Raw genomic sequence first — 16914 nt, forward strand, 5'->3', positions numbered from 1 at the left:
GACTTGTAGCTTTTTCTTTCTTTGATTGCAGTTGGCTAATCTCCTTCAGAATCAGGCAGTGAAAGGAAAAGCTGCTGGAGCACTCCTGCGAGCCATTTTCAAAGGTAATAATTAATGCCACTTCTACCTGCCTGGGTTCATTAGATTTGTTTACTTTGGGCACATATTGCTGCTTTTCTTACTTTTGAAGCCACACTGAGACTTTCTGTGTTTAGGGGTTTTTACAAAATCAACTAAAGCAGCAGTCTCCTTTCTTAGGGACTCAAATAATTTTACTTAAGGGAATTGAAGCGGGTACTTGAGATTGTATCGCTGGTTTGGGGCCTATAAAGGATGCATTTCATAAAATGCACTTTGGTTTACTTGTGCTTTTAAAATTGTGGAGAAGAGAACAGCAATGTTTACTACTTAACCTGTGCTTAACAAGGGTCAAAGGAGCTCTGGGGTTTAATGACCTGGAATATCTCTTTTGATTTCTATATTACATTACCACCAGCACTGAGTGAGGATGATGATTTTTCCATATCCTTGTCAACCTTTGTTACTGTCTGTCTTTTTCACTGTAGCCATACTAGGGAGTATGAAGTGGTATCTCACTATTGTTTTTTTTTTTTTAAGATTTATTTATTTATTTTGAGAGAGTGAGAATGAGAGAGAGAGAGTACATGAGAGGGGGGAGGGTTAGAGGGAGAAGCAGGCTCCTCGCTGAGCAGGGAGCCCGATGTGGGACTCGATCCCGGGACTCCAGGATCATGACCTGAGCCGAAGGCAGTCGCTTAACCAACTGAGCCACCCAGGCGCCCTCACTATTGTTTTGATAAGCATTTCCCTGGTGGCTGATGATGTTGAGCATCCTTTCATGTGCCTACTGGCCATTTCTGTATCTTCTTTAGAGAACTGTCTATTCAGATCATTTGCACTTTAAAAAATTGGGTTATTTGTCTTTTTATTATTGAGTTGTAATAGCTCTTTATATGTTCTAGATACATGTCCCTTATTAAATATATGGTTTGCAAAAATTTTCTTCCATTCGGAGTTGTTTTTCACTTTTTTGATAGTATGCTTTGAAGCATAAAGTTTTTTGATGTCCATTTTATTTTCCTACAGCTTGTGCTTTGAGTGTTTTATCTAAGAAACTGTTGCTTAGTCCAAAGTCATGAAGATTTAAATCTGTTTTCTTTTCAAAGTTTTATAGCCTTAGCTTTTACATTTAGATCTTTGATCCATTTGAATTTATTTTTGTATATGGTGTGAGGTCGGGGTCCAACATCATCTTTTCTTGTTTTCAGTAGCATCCTTACTGAAAATCAATCACCCATAAATGTGAGGGTTTATATCTAGACTCACAGTTCTAGTCTCTTAATCTATGTGTCTCCTTATGTCGGCACCACACTGTCTTGATTACTGTAATGTTGTAGTAAGTTATAAAATTAGGAACTTTGAGTCCTCCAACTTTGTTTTTCTTCTTCAGGATTATTTTGGATATTCTGGGTCCCTCGTGTTTCCATATGAATTTTAAGATCAGCTTGTCAGTTTCTGAAAAAAAGGAAGCTGGGGTTTTAGTAGGGATTGTGTTGAATCTGTATATGAATTTGAGAAGTACTGCTATCTTAGCATAAGTCTTCAGTTACATGAACATGGGATGTCTTTCCATTTACTTAGGTTCTCTTTATTTCTTTCAGTGATATTTTATAGTCTTCAGAATACAAGTCTTGTACATACTTTTCTTAAATTTATTTTTTTTTAGATTTTTTAAATTTATTTATTGAGAGAGAGAATGGTAGAGAGAGAGCATGAGAGGGAGGAACGTCAGAGGGAGAAGCAGACTCCCTGCTGAGCAGGGAGCCCGATGCGGGACTCGATCCTGGGACTCCAGGATCATGACCTGAGCCAAAGGCAGTCGCTTAACCAACTGCGCCACCCAGGCACTCATCTTAAATTTATTTCTAAGTATTCTATTTTCTTTTGATGCTATTATAAATGGAATTTTCTTAATTTAGTCATCTAATTGTTCATTGTTAGTATATAGAAATGCATGGGGCAACTGGGTGGCTCAGTCGGTTAAGTGGCTGCCCTTGGCTCAGGTCATGATCTCAGGGTCCTGGGATCGAGCCCCACATCGGGCTTCCTGCTCAAGTGGAGAGCCTGCTTCTCCCTCTCCCTCTTCCTGCTGCTTGGCCTACTTATGCTCTCTATCTCTCTGTCAAATAAATAGAAACCTTAAAAAAAAGAAATGCAGTAGACTTTTTTTTTTAGGATTTTATTTTTAAATTTATTTATTTGGAGAGAGAGAGAACGAGCAGGTGGGGGGAGGGGCAGAAGGAGAGAATGAGAATCTCAAGCAGGTTCCGTACTTAGCACAGAGCCCGATGCAGGGCTCAATCTCAGGACCCTGGGATAAGATTTTATTTTAAGTAATCTCAAAAGGGGCACCTGGGTGGCTCAGTCAGTTAAGTGTCTGCCTTTGGTTCAGGTCACGATCCTGGGATCCTGGGACCCTGAGATCGAGCCCTGAATCAGGCTCCCTGCATCAGGCTCCTTGCTCATTGGGAGTCTGCTTCTCCCTTTCCCTCTGCCTGCTGCTCCCCCTGCCTGTGCTCTCTCTCTCTTTGTCAAATAAATAAATAAAGTCTAAAAAAAAAAAAAGATAATCTTTACACTTAACATGGGACTCAAACTCACAACCCCAGATCAAGAGTCCAGTGCTCCACCGATTGAGCCAGTCAGGTACCACCCTCTAATAATTTATTTTTTGTGGATACCTTAGGGTTTTCTATAAACAAGATTATGTCATTTATGAATAGGGATAATTTTACTTGTTTTTCAAACTAGATGCCTTTTATTTCTTTTTTTCTTTTTTTTTTTTTAAGATGTTATTCATCAGAGAGAGCATGAGCTGGTGGGGGGGGGGGGGCTGTGCAGAGGGAGAAGCAGGAGATGTGAGGCTCATCCCAGAACCCAGGGACCATGACCTGAGCTGAAGGCAGATGTTTAACCAACTGAGCCACCCAGGCGCCCCTCTCCTTCATTTTTGTTTTGTTTTGTTTTTTTATTTTTTTATTTTTATTTTTTTTAAAGATTTTATTTATTTATTCATGAGAGACAGAGAGAGAGAGAGACAGAGAGGCAGAGGGAGAAGCAGGCTCCCAAGGACCAGGGAGCCTGATGTGGGACTCGATCCCAGGACCCTGGGATCATGACCTGAGCCGAAGGCAGACGCTTAACGATCTGAGCCACCCAGGCGCCCTTGTTTTGTTTTTTTAAAGATTTATTTATTTTTCAACAGAGAGAGAGTGAGAGAGGGAACACAAGCAGGGGGAATGGGAGAGGGAGAAGCAGGCTTCCCGCTGAGCAGGGAGCCCGATGTGGGACTCAATCCCAGGACCCTGGGACCATAACCTGAGCTGAAAGCAGACGCTTAACGACTGAGCCACCCAGGCTCCCTCCTTCGTTTTTTTTTTTTTTTTTTAAAGATTTTATTTATTTATTTGACAGAGACATAGCAAGAGAGGGATCACAAGCAGGGGGAGTGGGAGAGGGAGAAGCAGGCCTCCTGCTGAGCAGGGAACCCGATGCGGGGCTCGATCCCAGGACCCTAGGATCATGACCTGAGCCGAAGGCAGATGTTTAACGACTGAGCCACCCAGGCCCCCCCCCCCCTTCATTTTTGAAGGATAGTTTTTCTGGTTGTGGAATTCTTGGTTGACAGTCCTTCTTTTCAGCGGTTTGACTATGTTACCCATCTCCTTCTGCCTTTCAATGTTGTGGGGGGTTTTTTGTTTGTTTGTTTTTGTAGTTTTTTTTTTTTAATGAGATAACAGCTGTTAATTATATTGAATATCTGTTTCCCAGATGACTTGCTCCTCTCTTATTGCTTTTAAGGTTCTTTCTTTGTCTTTGACTTTTTTTTTAAGTGTACAGTTCAGTGGCCCTAAATACAATAATTACTCTGTCTAGAATTCCAATACTATGTTGACTAGAAGTGATAAAAGTGGGCATCCTTGTATCTTTCATGTTTTATGGAAATGCTTTCAATCTTTAATAATTGGGTATGATGTTATGGGTTTTTCACATATGGCCTTTGTTATGATGAGGTGTCTTTGATTTTAACTGTTTGCTAATATGTCTAGGTGTACTTCTCTTGTGTTTATCATTGGACTTTATTGAGTTTCTTAAATGTGAAAATTAGCGTTCATTAAAATTGGGAAGTTTTTGGCCATTTCCTCTTTTGCCCCTTTCTGTCTTTTTGAGCTTTCATTATGTCTGTGTTAGCACTCATGATGATATCCCACAGGTCTTTGAGGCTCTGTTCATATTTCTTCTCTTTCTTTCTGTCCCTCAGACTGGCTAATCTCAGTTGCTCTATCTTTGAGTTCTCTGTTTCTTTCTTCCCCAGATCAGATCTCCTGTTGAGACCTTGTTGTGATTTTTTCAGCTCAATTATTGTACTTCTAATTTCAGAATTTTTTATTTACTTATTTACAATTTCTTTTTTTCATATTTATTTGAGAGAGAGTGTGAGCATACATGAGCGGGGGTGGGGGGAGTGGGCAGAAGGAAAGAATCCTCAAGCAGACTCCATGCTGAGTGCAGAGCCTGATAAGGGGCTCAGTCTCATGACCCTGAGATCATGACCTGAGCTGAAATCAAGAGTCAGATGCTCAACCAACTGAGCCACAGTGGCACCCCTGCTTATTTACAATTTCTCTTTGTTGATAGTCTCTATTTAGGAGACATTTCCTTTAGTTCTTTAGGCATCGTTTCCATCTTTGAACATACTGAAAATAGCTGATTTAAAATCTTTGTCTAGTAATCTAACATCTAGTCTCTGTCAGGGACAGTTTCTCGTTCTCTTTTTTCTTGTATATGGCCCATACTTTTGGGACATTTTAAATGATATTTTGTGGGAACTCTGGACATCAGATACCATTTTCCTCTCCCAGGATTGTTGTTGATGGTTTTCATTATTTTGTCAGTTTTCTTACTGCTTTTATGGAGGAGAGGATTTTCTGAGGTCATTATTATTCTGCCATTCCTGCTGACATTACTCAGTTATGTTTTGAAGTGGAATATGTTAAAGACATTTAATTTGGGTTACTGGACCCAAAAAGGCTCTAAGGTATTAGAAGGTATTTCTCCGGGGCGCCTGGGTGGCTCAGTTGGTTAAGCAACTGCCTTCAGCTCAGGTCATGATCCCAGGGTCCTGGGATGGAGCCTTGCATCGGGCTCCTTGCTCAGCAGGGAGCCTGCTTCTCCCTCTCCCTCTGCCTGCAACTCCGCCTGCTTTTGTGCTCTGTCAAATAAATAAATAATCTTTTTTTTAAAAAAAAGGTTATTTCTCCTTTTGTACTATGAACTTGTTTTAAAAATTAATGATGTAAGTGGAAGAAGAAAAGATGACATTTCTCATCTGCCTAATTTAAGTACTTTTGTAAAGCTCCTAAATATTGCTGTTCTAAACATTCTAGTCATCAGTAGTTTGATAATTCTACTTCTATATTAAACTATAAAGCTGTTTGTTTTTCCTGTTTGCCCTTCAACTTTTTAAGATTTCTTCCTTTATTCTTTCTTTGTTTCTCTACCACTTGTTTAAAACAATAAGGTTCCCCCTGCTCTGAGGAAGCTGGAGCTCTTAGGAGACTTAAGATATACATTTGTTGTATCCACTTAGTGGAATCAGGGGATTTGCAGAAAGAAGTAGCATCTGAGATCATCGGATTACTAATGCTAGAGGTAAGTTGGAAAAGAAAAACTTTTTTGGTTTTGGGTAGATTTGGGGGCGGGGGTTGTAATTTGTTGAGGGAGGGTAAACTTAAATGTGCCAAACCTAGCATAGTTCCTACTTATGAATAAGAACTGTTAAAAAAACAGAATAGATGATGGATGGGCCATAAACCCATGTTTATGTTAATTTCTGATACTGTGGACATCTGATATCTTTGAAGAGTATTTGAAAACATTGGAGAACTGTTGGAGGATTCTGACCTTTGAAATCTTTTACAATTACAAGTTTGTACCAGAGCAGGATCCCTTACAGGACCAGTTCAGGGTTTCGGTGCCAGTTCTATTAATTCAGCAAGAGACACTTTTGTGGAAAGAGATACCAAACATCTATTCTGCTTAACATTTTCTTTATCCCATGAATTTTTAGGCTCACAATTTTCCAGGATCATTACTGCTTGAATTAGCCAAGGAGTTTATTGGAGCTATCAAAGAGGGCAGCTTAACCAATGGAAAGTCTTTGGAGTTATTACCCATTATTCTCACTGCCCTTGTTGCCAACAAGGAAAATCTGGATTATGAAAAAGGTAATTTTCTTCCACTTTTAGTGGCTTTTTTGCTCGTTACTTAATCAAGTTCATTTCTCAGTGTATTTTGCATTTCTAGGTGAACTGAGTGGGGAAGAATGTAAGAAGCAGTTGATTAACACTCTGTGTTCTAGCAGGTAAGTCTTATTAATGTGTAGCACTTTCTCAGTTGTACAAGTGGCCAAAAAAAGGATTACAGTTTATTTCAGGAATTTGTATCACTAAGTCTTTAGTCTTTTTTTTTTTTTTGGTTATAATGTACAACTGTAAAACCATTTATGTAGTCCGCGATGAATTTTTGAGAGATTACTTACTATATTTTCTGTTCTAAGACTACCTATAATTTCTATTTACTTGACTGTTCATCTTTTTTTTTTATATTTAAGATTTTATTTATTTATATTTTTTTGAGAGAGAAAGAGAGACAGAGCAAGCAAGGGGAGAGAGAGGAACAAGCAGACTCTGAGAGAGACAGAGAAAGAGAGACAGAGCAAGCAAGGGGAGAGAGAGGAACAAGCAGACTCTGCACTGAACATGGAGCCCGACACGGGGCCTGATCCCAGGACCCCCAGATCACGACCCTAGCTGAAATCAAGAGTCAGTCATTCAACCAACTGAGCCACCCAGGCACCCCAGCTTTGCTTAATATATTGTTTACATTTATTATCACCCCATCACAAAATGTAATTTATCTACATATACGTCTGTCTATGCATGTGCGTGCAATATATGCTAACTACTCTACAGATTTTATTTTTAAATACTGGAGCTTCTATACACACACACACACACACACACACACACGTATTATTTGTGAACACAACCACTTTCAACTACATTTTAGTTCCTACTTTCTCAATTTGGTGAGAATATTATTTTTACCATGACTATATTCCTGTGATCAGAGCAAAAAAAAAATCTTCAATGGAGAATTTCTAAACTTAATCTATACTGTTCACACTAGCATAAGATCTTTCACCTTCAGTGAAATAAACTTTCAAAGCATTTCTTTTGATTTCAAAATTGAAAAAAATGAATTCTCAGAATTAACTAAATGCTTTTCAAAATAAGGGCATAATGACACTAACATAAAAACTTGGACTGTTTAACTCTTCAAAGTTCAATTTCTGGTAGTAAAGTTAACACACTAAGTGTTATAATTTGATGATACGTATTTGAAAATCTTAAAGGAGTAATGTTAAATTAGAAAATGTTCATTTGATGTGAATGAAAAGTCATGCTTCACAGAATGATGTGTAAGCATACCTTCTGAAGTTGGAAGAAGTTGCTGTCTTTGAGCAGTCTTCTGAAATAACCATTAACTTTTCAAGACTGCTATATTACACAGTCCTTCCTAGTTTTATGTGGTCCACATCACCATGGCCTCTTTGGTGAGTGTTATTTGTCAACCTTCTCTGCAAGTTACACATCTATTAATATTCTTGATTAGCAGAAATTCAGCATTTTTTTTTCATTAACATGAGGTTTTCTTATCTCTTAGTTTGTTGATACAAAACTGATTTGTCACAAAATAAAAAACATTACCAAACAATAAATCAAATGAATTATTTTAGTTTTACACATCACAATAAATTACAAAAATGCAGTAAGTCAGTCATTCAGACTAGCCCATGTTCTATGACAGGATCGATCATCCTATTGCCTGCATATGCTTCACAAAGACCTAGCCTATAATTTCCACGTTACAGGATTCAAAAAGACTGGCAGCCTAGAGAGCGGGCATCTTGCAGATTGCTGCCATAGGGAGGCACGACTGCCTGGTACAGCAAGTGGCCATCTGGCACAGGCTAGATTACTTTTCTTACCACCAAAGGAGACTGGAAAGAGTTATTTCACTCCAATCCTGTCCAAGTATAGTTTATCTGTGCATCCCCTGCATACTCTCTTTCAAAGTGAGATGCCAATTTAAATCTGTTGGAAGGTAGGACGTGCGGAGAAGTGAATCCGAGGCGATATTCGGGAGGATAGATGGCAGGGGAGGGGGCCTCTGTCGGCCGCTTCTGGCAAGTGATGGAGCACAGGGATCTGCTGGGTTTGGAGACTCCACACAGGGTCGGGTGCCAGAGATAGAAACACTGGGTCACAGGCCGGGTGAGCACGCAGTGCAGCTGGAGACCAGGGAGACGGGAGTGACTGCTTTTCTCTGGGGGCACACTGAGGAGCGGGGCCCCGAGTTCTCAGCTCCTCCGAGTGGAGATTGGGAGGCCACCATTTTCACCCTGGTCCTCCAAAGCTGTACCAGAGCTTGCAGGGAACAAAAGCTCCTTACTTGACTGTTCATCTTAATACAGTTTCGTCCTCTACCATTAATTTGGAGTCCCAAGGTCCTTAAGGCTGAGAAGTCATCCTGCTGCTATATCTTTTATATTTTTTATTTTTATTTTATTTATTTTTTTAAAGATTTATTTGAGAGAGAGAGAATGAGAAAGAGAGCACATGAGATGGGGGAGGGTCAGAGGGAGAAGCAGACTTCCTGCTGAGCAGAGCCCGATGTGGGACTCAATCCTGGGACTCCAGGATCATGACCTGAGCTGAAAGCAGTTGCTTAACCAACTGAGCCACCCAGGCACCCCTTATATTTTTTTTAAATGAGTAGGATATATAAGTAATGGTTATATCTTTAAGCCAGAAATATGGGAATCTACCTTAAGGAAAGACTCCAGCATAATAAGAAAATCCTCATACATGAGCATGTTCAACCCAGAAAATTGTGACCCACTTTATATGTACAATAATAGAGAAATGTAAGTTAGGGTATGTAACCTATGTAAGTTAAGGTAGAACTACTCCATGAAATTTAAACCCATTAAAAGTGAAATATATAAAACCATCAAAGATGAAAAATCCTTACTATAGTCAGTGAAATAAAGAGAATACTAAGTTGTGTAATACAATGATTACATTTGGGTACATTAAAAAGAAACAGAAGGGAGCACCCAGGATTACCTAAATCAGAAATAACAGTTTTTATGGTTCTTTACATACGATCCTTAACATACATAACTTTAAATATGTATCAGCTCACATGTGCTTATCTATTCATTTGTTTTTAAATTAAAAAAAAATTTTTTAAAGATTTTATTTTTAAGTAATCTCTATACCCAATATGGGGGTCACACTCAGCCCTGAGATCAAGAATCGTATGCTCCTCCAACTGAGCTAGCCAGGCAACCTTCATTTGTTTTTAATACACTGAAGAGTTTATTCCATACACATTGTAATATACCTTGCATTTTTCATTTAACACATCTGTTCATGTCAGTATACACAACTCTACATCATTCTTTTCAATAGTTCCGTACTGTTCTGTTATAAATGGCTAATCTCCAGTTAAGAGTGGTTTTTTTTCCCAATAAATAATATATGGTTATTTGGTTTTTTGCTATCATAAAAAGTGTTGCAATGAACATCCTTATGTATCTAGGTGACTTTTTATAAGCATGGATTTGGGATATATTTCTAATACTATAGAAATTAGGGGGGGTCTGTGGTTATGTGCATTTTTAAACTTGATAAGTATTGCCAGCTTGTCTTTCCAGGTTTATACCAGTATACTCTCTAAAATAGTATGTGGAGAGCATTTGTTTCCCAAAATTCCCAGCATTGAATATCATCAGACTTTGATTTTTGCAGTTTTATAGGTTAAGAGCTGTTATTTCATTGATTCTTTGATCTTGTTTTCCAGTGGTACCAAATCAAACTTGAAATGACCTAATTTTTTCCCTCCTTATTAATTTTATAAAGTAATATGCAAATAAGTTAAATTGAGATATTCTTTGTCCTTTTCGTTAATCAGATGGGATCAGCAATATGTAATCCAACTCACCTCCATGTTCAAGTAAGCATCATTGTTCCCTTCCCTTGTTTTACCCTGCTGTGTGAACGTGCCTGCTAGAAATTGAAATTTAGCAAGCTCAGACACTACTGTCCTCCAAGTAAGAGTATTGGTGCCTCTCTTTTTTGTTACAGGATTTTCTCCCCTCCTTTTTACTTTAATTGCTTATTTAAACTATAACTATGAACTATATTTAAACTGTATTATTTAAACTATGACTATATAAACTATGATTTTTTTCCAATATGACTTTGCTTATGTAAGGCTTTGGCCCCCTTTAAGGTTCTCTGTTAGATAAAAACCAAAGAGGCAGTTATAATATTCTAATATCTCCCGAATTAGTCCATAGCTCTGGCCTTGAGAGTCTTTGATCCACAGGGATGTCCCTCTCACTGCGGAAGAGGTGGAATTTGTGGTGGAAAAAGTGTTGAGGATGTTCTCCAAGTTGAATCTTCAAGAAATACCACCTCTGGTCTATCAGCTTCTGGTTCTCTCCTCAAAGGTATAAATAAATAAATAAATAAATAAATAAATACACACACACACACACACACACTTTAAACTTCAGTGGAATGATCAGTTAGGGCCATTTAGCTTATTCATACTTTTGATTTACATACTAGGGCATAGATGCTTTCATTTCATGTCTGATGATATGATGGATAAAAGGGTCATACTCCTCAGCCAAGGAAAGCATACATGACTCTTGTACTCCCACAGTCTGTGTGTGTGTGGGGGGGAAGCAGAAGGGATAAAGATCTCACAAAAGGGTGGACTATCAGCCCCTTAACTTAAGTCTGACACTAAGATGCATTTCAAACCCAATCTCAACATGAAAAAGTGTTCTGTAAATGCTTAGTGTGATTTTAGGTTGTAATTTACCTGTTTAGGTTCCTATTTGAGAATCCTCTAAGCTGAAAAGTACTTTAAGTTCCACTTGGTGATCTTGATCTTTATGGGGAGACCTTACCTATTTTGTATTTTTTCAGGGAAACAGAAGGAGAGCTTTGGAAGGAATCATAACTTTCTTCAACGAGCTAGATAAGCATCACAATGAGGAACAGAGTGGTGATGAGTGAGTAATACAGTACAGAAATAAAATCATTTTGACAGATGCATCTTCTTATGTGTGTTTTACTTCCTTGTTAATTAACCTTTCAGTCCCTGCCTTCACCTTAGCACAGAACTTCCCTAGTCCTCTCTGAGCTGCTCAGTACTAAAGCATCCTCTTCACCTCCCTCATGTGTAGCTCTCCAGGAGAATAGCCATAATTGTGTAAGGTGTGAGTTTATGAGCTGTTTATGAAGTGTCTACTCTGTGCCAGGAACTGTTTGGCCCTGGGACTCTAGTGATGAACCAGTCAGACAAGGTCCCTGCTCTCAGAGTTTAAATACTGATGAGAACAGAAAATAAATAAGAAAAATATTAGAAAGTGCTATGCAGATAACTCAAATGATGTAATACTGACAGTGTAACTACTTTAGAGTGGGTGGTCAAGGAAAACCTCTTAGAGAGGGTCTACTTTAAAGCCTGAATGGTAAGAACTACTATATGCAGATCAGGGAAAAGAACATTCTCAGTTAGTGGAATAGTTAGTACGAATGCAGGACACAGCTTGGCATGTCTGAAAAAGATTTTTCCTTTTTTTTTTTTTAAAGATTTTTTTTTTATTTATTTATTTGACAGAGACACAGAGAAAGAGGGAACACAAGCAGGGGGAGTGGGAGAGGGAGAAGCAGGCTTCCTGCGGAGCAGGGAGCCCGATGCGGGGCTCGATCCCAGGACCCTGGGACCATGACCTGAGCCGAAGGCAGACGCTTAACGACTGAGCCACCCAGGTGCCCCTGAAAAAGATTTTTCCTAAAGCAAATAATGTGTAGAGTGTTTACCTGTGCCAGGTGCTGTTCTAAGCACGTAAACCTCACAACTACCCTATTTTGCCTCTATGCATGTGGGAATTGAGGCACAGAGAAATTAAGGAATATCCCAAGGTTATATAGCAGTGGAGCTGAGATTTCGATCAGGGCAGCTTGGCTGCAGAGCTCATGCTGTTAATCTGATTGCAGCCCACCACTTCTACTGTAGGGTAGCTTTTTGTTACGTGGCTTGAGCAATTGACTAGTAGGTGGTCTTATATACTGAATTAGGAAAGACTGATAGAAAAGCAGGTGTAGGACAAAATAAGCTCAGTTTTAACCATGATAAGTTTGAGAGGTACATTAGCATCCCATATGGAGGTGTTAAGCAGACAGTCTAGAGCTAGAGGGAGAGGTCAGGACTGGAGATAAGAGATTGGAAAGAACTAAAACCATGGGACTGGTTAGGGAATCCTAGGGAAATGGTGAAGAAAAAGAAACCCAAGACTGAGCTCAGAGGATTCCACCATTTAAAGGGAGGATGAGCGCCCCCCCAAAAAAGAAAGAAAAATTGGAGAAGAATTCAGTGACAGTGCCTCAGAAGAGAAAAAAGTGTCTCAAGAAGGAAGTGGTCAGTTGTGTCATATCTGTTGGGGTATTCATTAAGGTGGGACTCGATTATTGGTTTTGGCAACATAGAGGTCATTTGTAACCCTTGCAAGAAGAGTCAAATGGCATTGAGGGGAGTGGGTAGGGAGGAGACAGAAGCTTGGTTGAATTGGATTAAACTGAGAACATGTAAAGAAGGGGAATTAATGATAATAGACAATTCATGCTTTCAGGAAGTTTTGTTACAAAGAAGCAAGGAATGAGGCAGTAGAATTTACACGTCCTGCCTCCAGTGATGGTATGAGTTCAGCTTGAGTTCATCTGAGTATCTGCACCCTTGTCTCTTGCTCAAACTGTAGCTCATACCTTTCTGTTGAATCTTGTAGGCTGTTGGATCTTGTTACTGTGCCATCAGGTGAACTGCGTCATGTGGAAGGCACCATTATTCTACACATCGTGTTTGCCATCAAACTGGACTGTGAACTAGGCAGAGAACTCCTGAAACACCTAAAGGTAGCCCCGGACTCCTACGGTGACCCAGGAGCTCTTTATGAAACGGGTGTTTCAACTCAGGCCTCTTTGATGCTCGTTAATGACAGGAGACGGAGGGGAAGCTTTGTACAGTGGCCCTAGATCTAGAGGATGCCTTTTATTTTGAAAGTAGAAAATATATGTCACCACATTCTTAAGCAAGTTCCATTCTAAAACCATGCTTAAATGTTTGGGTGTTTAAAAAGAAAAAAAAGAGGACTGTTCAGCAGGAAACTTAACATTAAATCATAACTCCATCATCTGTTTCTGACCTCTGTTTCTCCATTTAAGAATTGGCATAGTGCCTATCTCTAGTAGTATATTACAGAGTTTAGTGAAACTAAGTCATGCATCATTAAATATTTGTGAAGTAGTAAGATTAAAATTAGAAATGTTTTGAGCTTTTTTAAAGAACAGTAGTGTACAGATAAAGGACTGTTTTTTCTTTTGGTTAAGACAGTGACCATCATTTTTCTTCATTTGCAAAGATCTATGTTTCCTTTTGTAATTAGAAAGTAATCCATGGGCTCATAATTTAGATCATGTGAAAATCCTTTTCCTCAGTAACCTTTCACACAGTGGTTTTCATTTTCCCATCTACTGACTATGCTTAGCCTTAATCAGTAATTATACTGGGAGTTGCAAAATGGTAGAACTAAAATAAAAAATTTTCTAAGTCTGTTAGTCCTTCTACATTATTAGCTGGCTTTCTTCCATTAAAAAAAAGCCTCCCCCTCCTATTTTTTTGAATATTGTTATGCACCAACTAACCTTTTTTAATTCCTTATATTCATTATTCATTACTCCAAATGTCCCAGTTGGATCCTTCGAGTTGGCTTCTGTGTCCTTCTGACATGACCCTTTGAACACTGCTATCCAAGGCTCTCCTTGTACTTGGTTTGCCCCATATGGATAACATTTCTCCAAGGAGCCCTGGGTCCCTTTTGTAGGAAAGGATATTTAAAGACCATGATGTGGAGCTCGACTTTAAGGCTTCTTGATCTCCTCTGTATCTGTTCACTCTTCTTTTTATTTAGGTTTATAGTAACTACATTATGGATCTTTCCAAAGAACCAGTTTTGTATTTTTTTTAAGATTTTATTTGTTTATTTCAGAGAGAGAGATCCCACATGCATGAAAGCATGGGGCGGGGGGGCAGAGAAGCCAACTCCCCACTGAGCAGAGAGCCTGATGCGGGCTTGATCCCAGGACCCTGGGATCATGACCTGAGCTGAAGGCAGATGCTTAACGACTGAGCCACCCATGCGCCCCACCAGTTTAGTATTTCTTTAAAGATTTTATTTATTTATTTGACAGAGAGAGACACAATGAGAGAGGGAACACAAGCAGGGGGAGTGGGAGAGAGATTAGAAGGCTTCCTGCAGAGCAGGGAGCCCGATGCGGGGCTCGATCCCAGGACCCCGGGATCATGACCTGAGCCGAAGGCAGATGCTTAACAACTGAGCCACCCAGGCACCCCCAGTTTTGTATATCTTGGTCTATTCCACTGTATTATTTTTGTTTGTTGGTTTTTTTTTAATTTATTATTTATTTATTGTCTTTTGGGTATCATTTCTTTTAGGCCTCAGAGACTTATTTTTTAAACTTTGTTGAGATATATTTTTTTATTTAAATTCAATTTAGTTAACATATAATGTATTATTAGTTTCAGAGGTAGAATTTAGTGATTCATCAGTTGCATATGACACCCAGTGCTCATTACATCAACTGCCCTCCTTAATGCCCATCACCCAGTTACCCCATCCCCCCACCCACTTCCCCTCCAGCACTGTTTGTTTCCTAGAGTTAAGAGTCTCTTATGGTGGGGTGCCAGGGTGGCTCAGTCGTTAAGCATCTGCCTTCGGCTCAGGTCATGATCCCAGGGTCCTGGGATCGATACCCACATCAGGCTCCCTGCTCAGCAGGAAGCCTACTTCTCCCTCTCACACTCCCCCTGCTTATGTTCCCTCTCTCGCTGTGTCTTTCTCTGTCAAATAAATAAGTAAAATCTTAAAAAAAAAAAAAGTCTCATAGTTTGCCTCCCTCTGTTTTCATCTTATTTTTCCTTCCCTTCCCTTATGTTCATCTGTTTTGTTTCTTAAATTCCACATGAGTGAAATCATACGGTATTTGTCCTTCTCTGAGATATAATTTACATAACATAAAATTCATCCATTTTTAAGTTTACAATTCAGTGATTTTTCATAAGTTTACCTCGTTGTGCAACCATCACCATAATCCAGGTTTAGAACATTTTCATCACCCTGTAAAATCCCTCATGCCCATTTATAGTAAATTCACATTCCCAGGCCCAGGCCACCACTCATCTACTGTCTCTATAAGATTTACCTTTGCTAGACAGTTCATATAAATGGAATTATACGATATATGATCTTTTGTGTATGGCTTCTTTCATTTAGCATGATGTTTTCAAAGTTATCCATGTGTTGTAGCCCATGTCAGTATTTCATTCTTTTTTCTTGTTTAATAGTATTCCACTGTGTGGGTCTATCAGTTGGTTTAGCTGCTCACCAGTTGATGGACATTTGAATTGTTTCCACTTCTGGGCTTTATGAATAATAAATTATGAATTTATTATTATGAATAATACTGTTATGAACATTCACATGCAGGTCTTTGTGTGGACATATGTTTCACTTCTCTTGGATAGATAGCTACAAGTGGAATTTCTGGGTTATGTGATAAATGTATATTTACATTTTTAAGAAACTACCAAAGTGGCTACATCATTTTACATTCCCACCAGCACTGTGTGAGGGTTCGTTTCTCTACATCCTCGCCAACATTTGTTCTTGTCCGTCTTTTTTATCATAGCTGTTTCAGTGTGTATGAAACAGTATCTCACTGAGGTTTTACTTTGCAGTCCCTTAATGATTGATAATTGAACACTTTTTCATGTGCTGATTAGCCGTTCTGATATCTTCTCTGGGGAAATGTCTCTAAATCTTTTGCCCTTTTTTTGATTGCATGTCTTACTGAGTTTTAGGAATTCCTTATATATTCTGAGTATAAGTCCTTTATCGTGTATATAATTAGCAAGTATTTCTTCCAGTCTGTGGCTCATCTTTCTATCTTCTGAATGGTGTCTTTTGAAGCACAAATGTTTGAATTTTTATGAGGTCCAATTTATCAATTTTTTCTTGTATAAATTATGGTTTTGGTATTATATCTGAGTAATCTTTGCCCAGTCCAAGGTTTTAAAGATTTTCCAATATGTTTTATGTTTAAGTTTTATAGTTTTAGGTCTTAAGTTTAAGTTTTGATCCATTTAAGGACCTGTTTTCAATAGATTATGTTCTACTTTTAAGATGTAAATAATGACTCCTTTTTGGTTTCTCTGTAGGCAGGACAGCAAGGAGATTTCAGTAATAACATATGTCCCTTCAGCATTGCCCTCCTGCTCTCTGTAACAAGAATACAAAGATTTGAGGAACAGGTATTTATTAAGGACTTTTTGGTTCTGTAGTTGATAAAGAGCACAAGAGCCCTTTTTTATCCCATTCTGCTAGCAGGAAATTCCTCTGTAAGGCATGTAGGCCCACGCTGTTTTCTGGGGGCTGCCTGGAGACTTGTTCAGGTACTTCATTTATGTCTTTACTTCCTATGGTGTGGTAAGCCAGATGGTGAGTGGGAAGAAGGATAGAAACATACCACACAGTCCAGGTGGCAAGAATGGGAAGTTTAGCTGGGAATTCACCAGCAGTTTTATTATGTTGCAGTTTTCTAAGAAATT

General features: G+C 38.9%; 1 protein-coding gene across 4 annotated transcripts in view; it reads left to right on the forward strand.

Moving 5' to 3' along the window:
- FANCI (FA complementation group I) overlaps positions 1-16914 on the forward strand; it is an 82555-nt gene that overhangs the window by 14880 nt on the left and 50761 nt on the right. For 3 of the 4 annotated variants that reach the window (XM_027569553.2, XM_027569554.2, XM_027569555.2), the window contains 9 exons: positions 32-104; positions 5603-5733; positions 6152-6308; positions 6388-6445; positions 10126-10167; positions 10543-10666; positions 11154-11239; positions 13016-13142; positions 16525-16617. In XM_027569553.2, coding sequence (XP_027425354.1) covers positions 32-104; positions 5603-5733; positions 6152-6308; positions 6388-6445; positions 10126-10167; positions 10543-10666; positions 11154-11239; positions 13016-13142; positions 16525-16617 — 891 coding nt within the window. The remainder of the gene's footprint in view (positions 1-31; positions 105-5602; positions 5734-6151; positions 6309-6387; positions 6446-10125; positions 10168-10542; positions 10667-11153; positions 11240-13015; positions 13143-16524; positions 16618-16914) is intronic. The other variant, XM_027569556.2, reaches the window with a different exon arrangement.

This window comes from Zalophus californianus, chromosome 6 (genome assembly GCF_009762305.2).
Source record: "Zalophus californianus isolate mZalCal1 chromosome 6, mZalCal1.pri.v2, whole genome shotgun sequence".
Lineage (NCBI taxonomy): Eukaryota > Metazoa > Chordata > Mammalia > Carnivora > Otariidae > Zalophus > Zalophus californianus.